Below are 7320 nucleotides of genomic sequence, written 5' to 3' on the forward strand. Positions count from 1 at the left end.
TGTTCTGTCATTATCTGAAGCACAGCCTTTGTGGCTTCATACTCTGCTGCAGCTTCTTGTCTTTTGGAGGAGGAACCATTAGAAAGAACTGTATTGGCTTTAAATGGACTATGAACTGAGACACTAACAGAGCTAGAGGATGTAAATATAGAGCCTGCATCAGGCCATACAATCTCCTCTTGAGTTTCTCCTTTAATGTGACATTTGATCTTTTGCAAAACTACTGTAGTCACTGATGTGCATTTGTCTAGCTTGGAACGCATATCATGAGGTGGTCCATCCATTGCTCTGTATTCATCATAAATATCATTAAGCTCGGCTGCTTCTCTTTGTACAACGTTCATGTGACCTTCAAGAATGTCAGGTGGATCTCCTTTTATAACAGATTTTTTTGCCACTTTGATTAATGCTTTCCATCTGTCATAAATACTGTCAAAGCGACGTTGCAACCCTTGTAACCTTTGATTATGGAATTCTTTTCCTTTTTCTGTGAGCATGCGAGACCTTTCACTTCTACGTTGCTCTATTTGCACTGTTTGCTCTAAAGAGGTTTCATCCACTTGCCTTGCAGCTTGTTCTGCACTGGGAGCTTCAATTTCTGTCTCATTTGTGTCTGACATTTTGTTTTTCTTGTAATGCACTTATTTGTTGATGCAAAATCTCCCTTTAACTTGACTTGAGTAATGAATTGTGAACTTGGGTGCATTAATTCCCTTCTTGCTAACTTGTGATGCTGTTGTTGTCAGGCTTAACACAGTTCCTTATTGTTTCTCCTTCCTTGTGTCATCTTTCCAAACATAAACTTTAATGTCTGGCTTCTGGACATCTTTATGAAGAAGCAACCGTGAACTTGTGTGTCCATTAACATTTGCAGCAGCTTGGTCCTTGGTGCACTGGCACGATGTTGCCACCAGGGGGCCGGGAATCATGCAGGTCCGAGTTCGACTATCACTTCTACCTCTTCTTAAAGTCAATAAAGAGTTCTTTTACTGATGGCATGAAGTTGGCTTTAATGTTAGTTGTAAGATCTTGGGGTTGTTACAGCTTCACCTTGATCACAAACTACGCCACCGTCGAACTAAAACATAACATAAAATCCAATGAGATAGTAAGACGAGTGAATTAAAGACATAAAATGATCTATATAACATACAAACATACCTCGCTGGCTGACCCATGCTTTGAGGCAGAAATGAGCACTTTACAGATACTTTTAAGAAACAACTTTCTCTGAATTAAATTGGCTTCTCTTGCTTCAACTTGCCATGCTCACACATCAACATGGGCGTGCATCTCCCTCAGGTGCACCAGTGGAACCAAAATGCAGTACAATAGTTCCTACATGAGAATTTTCACAATAAATGACCTAATGGCATATAAAATATGCATAGTGCAAAACAAAATACATTAACTGAAAGTAAGGCAGTAAAAGAAACATTTCAAATTATTTCATTCAGCATTCGTTTCGTGTCTCACTATGAAAACGCCTCATGCGTGACCTCATCAGAAGCTCAAATGCCATTACAGCAGCCATAAGTGACGCCCATGTCAGGAGCGACAAGTTTCTGGTCACCTTCTGGTGTGCTGTATACAAAAGCCAGCCGGCCCTCATAGATCCAGTTAAAATTTTTAATTTTATCTTAAAATATCTGAAAAGCTGGAGCTGCTTTTATTTGAACTCATTTATCACAAAAGAGAAAACACATTAATAGAGGAAAGGGGAGGACGAGTCACAGATATCCTCGGTCCTGCTATGTTTTCTGAAGCGTCTCATTCTGTGGCTTGGAGCAACCCGTTCTCACTCCCGACACGTAAAATAATGATGATTTGTCGCGTCCCTTAACTTCTCATGCTGACGCTAAAGGTATCCTTCTCCTGCATGAGTTTATCTACCTTACTTTGGACCTCGCACACCTCAGCACGAAGGCTCCTTATCGCCTTAAGGTGACCCTCTTCCTTTATCTGAGCCTTTGTAATCAACGTCTGCGTTGTACCACTCAGTCTGTTAAAATGCTGATCAATGTTTGGTACAGAGCGTAAATTATTTAACCTTTCCTCTGCCATTTTTTTTAAATTGACCGCACAGTGTCACGGTGTATTAGCTTTTTGAAAGGTTCCTGGTTTCTGAAAATGCTCCAAAGTAAACTGTGTTAAACGAGCTCTTATTTATAGACTATGGACACTGTGACGTCATATTCTTTGCCACTATAGTGGCAAAGAATATGACGTCACAGTGATCGTTTGAGAAGATCAAAGGAGCGCTGTGGATCATTCTGCGCATGCTCAGATCATGCGAATTTCCTGTTGTCTATCACATATGGGCTGTATCCCAATTCAGGGTCTGCAGCCTTAAAGTCCTCAAGGGCCGCGTACTCAAAGACCGCTAAGGCCGGAAGTGCGAGGCTTGTGAAATGGCAACCCGTTCTCACTCCCGACACGTAAAATAATGATGATTTGTCGCGTCCCTTAACTTCTCATGCTGACGCTAAAGGTATCCTTCCCCGTTTTTATGTGACGCTGTGGGTTGTCAATTCATTCCAATATGAACCCGCTCGCGCGATCAGAGACGCTTCGAGCAGAGGCTCCAGCCATCCATTTACTCCAATAATAACCCCGTCACAGCGAAACATGACGCTGTGAAGCACAATCTAACTGGAGAACCGGGGACCCTCTCCGCGAACGGGTTTTTCTCCCTAATTTAATGCTTTCTTTTAATGGACATCGTTAACATTTCTCAACAAAAACACATGAAAGTATCACTGATAATGCAACAATAAAATCGCTTCATGTTGTGGCCATCACACAGTGTTTTCCAAACTGATTCACGAGCTGAAAGTGCTCAGATTTAACGTACATAATCCTTTGTTAGGTTTATTATTTTCATTTCACACGTAAAACACATTTATAGATTCATCCACCACTCCTGTTAGTTTTGGATGTGCTCGGCTCCAACCAATCAGATGCAACCTGTGTAAGCAAAGGATGATGGGAGAATGGAGAGACCCATTTATAAGAATAAGAAAATGAGGCGGAACTGATTGATTCTAATGCAGGTATGTAAAAAATACATATTTAAAGTAATAGGGCAGCACGGTGGTTAGCACTGTTGCCGCACAGCAAGAAGGTCCTGAGTTCAATTCCACCATCAGGCTGGGGTCTTTCTGTGTGGAGTTTGCAAGTTCTCCCCGTGTTTGCGTGGGTTCCCTCTGGGTACTCCGGCTTCCTCCCACCGTCCAAAGACATGCAGCTTGTGGGGATAGGTTAATTGGATAATCCAAATTGCCACTAGGTGTGAATGTGAGTGTGAATGGTTGTCTGTCCCTATGTGTTAGCCCTGCGACAGACTGGCGACCTGTCCAGGGTGTATCCCGCCTTTCGCCCTATGTCAGCTGGGATAGGCTCCAGCGCCCCCCGCGACCCTGAAAAGGATAAGCGGAAGCGAATGGATGGGTGGATGGATGGATGGATCTTGATGTGTGTTTCAAAGTTTGTTTTTCATAAAAGCTTCAAACAAACAGAGGTGACTGATCTCGAAACGGTTTAATGCATTTAAAAATGACTACAGCTACCGTCAGCATGCTTGCTTGGTAACGACTACACGTGGCTACTGCAGCATTAGCCATTTAATCCAACGATGATGGATTAAATCTATTACAAACGTTAAAGGACTTGTGTGCTGCAAAATACCCTCACATGGTGCGTAAAGCAGTTTTTGCATTAGAGTTCTGCTAGCTTTTTATAAACTGATGATGCTAACGTTAATTGCTAACGTTAACTGGAGCGCCAAGACTGAAAATCATTTGAGTTGCGTTAGTTATGCGTTTATGTCACAGAGTTCTGCAAAAATCTCTTTCCTCTTTAGCTTGAAAATGAGCGATTCAGAGGATCCCGAGCTGGAGGAAGAGCTTCAGGCTGCTGACGAACTCCTTCAAGATATGCAGGTAACATTTTTAGTGGAAACAGTTGTTAAAGAGGGAACACGCTTGTCTAATATTTTGTACGGAGTAAACGTTATATTATTTGAATTTTTTTTTATATATGTGTATATATAAGTTTATGTCAAATTAAGTTGGTTAACTTAAGATGTTTGATAATCTTTGCTTTATGGACTGTATTTTAGGTGTTCCCTTTTTTCCTTGTTAATTGCGTAGAATGATGCACAGAGTGAACCTCAGCCAAGACCAGTGCGCTGGAAAACACGTGACAGACAGACAGGGAGATTTTATTCCTCAAAGACCATCAACCAGTCGATGTACTAGTTGCATGCCACGTGGTCAGTGTTCACACAACCAATGATTTTATCTCACAACTTGTTTTCACCAAAGAATTTCAGTAAGTAAATATTCTTCAATCTCTTTTTTTCCTCCCAGTGTCCAGAGAGCAGCATCAATGTCCACGTGAAGAACCTAGTTATGTTGCCAGTGTCAACCCAACAAAAGGTACTTTACCTTCTTGTATATGTTGTGATTTCTGTTTACTTTTATATTTGTTGTTATAGTTGAGTTAGGCAGGGCTTTTGTGCAGTCCTAAGAAACATACTGCCTAGAGTGTTTTTCACTTTGTGGAAGAGTTTCTTCCTTTATTTTTTTTCTGTTAGTGTATGGAACTGAGGTGCTTCGTCAGGAGCTCCTTCAGTTGTTGGAGGATGGAGAAGAGGACGCAGCCATGACTTGTGAGACGTCGTCTGAGTCAGCTGCTACTCACTGGGCGATCAGAAATATGGTGTCCTCGCAAAAGTGGAAAGAGGCCAGGCCTTGTCTTATAGATAATATGTTAGCTACTCTGGATCCACAGTCACACCGTGTGTGTCAGTGTGGCAAACAAGTAGTTGTGAGGTGTCTGGACTGCCTGCCTCTCCCATTCCTTTGTGCTGACTGTGATATTGCAGTTCACACACGCTTTGTCCTGCACAACAGAGAGGCAGTAACAGGAGGGTTTTTGCAGCCTTCATCACAGTTTAGGTACGGTTTTTAAGTCTTATGCATTTCTTGCTATGTACTATGAGTGGGTGCTGTTATTGTATATTTGTTGTGTATCAGTTAATTTCCAATTCCTTTTTATATATATATTGTGTGTTTTAATGTTAGTTCGGCTGTTGCCTGTGCAAAGGCCAGAACATGTGTGTGACTGCCCAGCAGGTAACGTTGAGGTTTCACGCGGCGCAATTGTGGCTCTTGTAACCATAAATGGTAAGTTGCCCTTTTGTCACACACTACATACACAATAGATGTGTTTGGAGGTTTTATTGCAAATTGTGCATTGCTATCTTGGTTTGAATTACCCTCGGCCTGCAGTATATGTGGGCACCTGTCAAAGGTCATTTGGATTTACCAGACCGATTTGAAAACAACATGAAAAAAATGAATGCTTTGAGCCATGACTGAATTTATCCTGATCCTTTCTAAAGGCCGTTATAACCTTGCACTGCCAGTGGTGAGCTGCACCAGCTGTGGCCTAATGTGGTCCCCCTCAGTTAAGGACATCCTGGGTAGTGGATATTGGCCTGGCACCTTAAATTTCTGCACCCTGTTTTCAATGGATGTCTTTCAGTCTTTCTATGACATTAAGAAGGCTGCACCAGGGATGTCACTTAAGGCATTTGTCAAAGTGCTGGATGAACGAACAGCCATTTTGGAAGGGTGAGTTTCTAAATTTGCCAAGTTTAAGGAAATTGTGTAAATCAATGTTTATGATGACTGTCCTTGAATATTCTGTTGTATGTCCTCTATGTAAAAGACTGGCCGAATATCAGCTGATGCCTTCAGTAAAAGTTTCTTGGAGTGGAGTGCTGTAAAGTTTGAGGTGGACAGGATGTGCAAGGAGCCATGCTTTAGCTGCCCTGCCTGCACTCCAGACATGCTTGCCGTCTCAGTTGATGGAAACCGCAAGCTTTATCGCTTTCAGTCTAATGCAAGGTACGTTATGCATTGTGTACATAAGTCAAATATGGATTTGTAGAAAGATGTGTGTGTGTATACATATATGGATGGATGGATATTTATTTTATTTTTCTCTTAGTGTTGTCGTAATACTATTTACTTTATCTTAATGTGTACTTAATTTTGTCACCATGTGTATTTAAAAAAAAAAAACAACAACATGATTTTTATTTTGTGTTGTCAGTGCTGTCCTGGGGAGATATGAGGTCTCGTGTGACTTAAGGCTAATTCAGCTAATTGTTATGCATTTGTTTTAAAAAGTTTGTCCCTGATAGGGCTTAATCATGCCGAGTCTTTTATGTTAAAATCTTTGGGTGTATAGGTCCCAGGGAAAGGGTTGTGCGGATCTTCATCTTGGACTGCAGCAAAGGAGTCGTCCAAAAAGTCCACTGGGAAGTTGGATGAAGAGGGCGTGGAAATAGCTGTTTGTCACCACGGAGTCCTCTTAGCTGCATTGAACATGTTTCGAGGGGAGATCTTTGCTTACCCTCTTTTTCTCCAGAGGAAGTTGGCAGCTAGCTTCCCAGGACATATTACGTTCCTTTGCTCCGATGTGGCCTGTAAATATTTCCCCCTATTTAACCAAGGTGGCTCAGCAGTGCCCTGAGCTGAGGAACCTCTTGTCAATGCGTCCTTTTCTCTCCGTCATGCATGCAAAAGCTCACACTTGGAAATGCGAGGTATACTGCAGCCTCGATACGCGCTTCGCGGAAACGCCCCCTCCATTACTCGACACACGCTCCGAAGCCTCGATACAGAACGACCCATCACTACCTGCCCGGGTGTGGCAGCGTGTGTGGAGTTTTGGAGCGAGTGTGCGGAGGAGCTGTGGCGGTGACTGTGTGGAAGAGGAAGCGTGTGTGTGGATTTCCCCCCTCCTTCTCTCCTTGGAGCGCTGGACCCCCCTCCCAACTCACTGTACATATATATATATAGCACTGAGGTGATCCCTGTTGTAAATAAATCTCCTTTTGTTCTCTGAGAAAGAACTGTCTGTGCGTGAGTCCATTCAGTAGCCATGACAGATCTGTTTCTTGTGTGGTAAGCTTCCTGCTTTTATGATCCTTTTGGTGAGCAGCAGGTCACACAAACATGAGGATGAGAATAAGTTTCTAAATTAGCTGTGGAAGCACACAGCAAAATCTCCAGTGTTAAATTAACACTATAGAGGTCCACACCTCTGAGTGTTAAATACAACACTGTTGAGTGTTAAATTACAGTTTTTTATAGCCGCTAGGACAAATTTCTCAATACTTACGTCACTTTTGCAAAACTCCTCACACAGTGAGCACAACAGAAGTCTATGTGGGCTAAACTGAGGATCAGTTATCATTGTTTTGGCACAAAATGCATTCAATGACTACATCTCTCAAATTTCATG

General features: G+C 42.3%; 1 protein-coding gene across 4 annotated transcripts; it reads left to right on the top strand.

Annotated features, from left to right (window-relative positions):
* Positions 1–2271: 2271 nt before the first annotated feature.
* On the top strand, positions 2272–6845 carry LOC308383396 (uncharacterized protein). Of its 4 annotated transcripts, none has more exons than XR_013969130.1 (9): positions 2274–3053; positions 3863–3941; positions 4152–4273; positions 4371–4439; positions 4598–4961; positions 5088–5189; positions 5551–5639; positions 5737–5915; positions 6262–6845. XR_013969130.1 is itself a non-coding variant. In XM_080861322.1 (9 exons), exons 3-8 carry the CDS (start codon positions 4153–4155, stop codon positions 5792–5794), a joined length of 924 nt encoding a protein of 307 aa, XP_080717448.1. In that variant the 5' UTR covers positions 2276–3053; positions 3863–3941; position 4152; the 3' UTR covers positions 5795–5915; positions 6262–6845. The 4 variants fall into 4 exon arrangements, 1 of the variants encoding a protein (XP_080717448.1); XR_013969131.1 differs by having other exon boundaries at positions 2275–3053; positions 5408–5639; XM_080861322.1 differs by having other exon boundaries at positions 2276–3053; positions 5110–5189; positions 5408–5639.
* The last annotated feature ends 475 nt before the right edge of the window (positions 6846–7320 follow it).

This window comes from Rhamphochromis sp. 'chilingali' (genome assembly GCF_963969265.1).
Source record: "Rhamphochromis sp. 'chilingali' genome assembly, chromosome: 2".
In the NCBI taxonomy this organism is placed as follows: Eukaryota; Metazoa; Chordata; class Actinopteri; order Cichliformes; family Cichlidae; genus Rhamphochromis; species Rhamphochromis sp. 'chilingali'.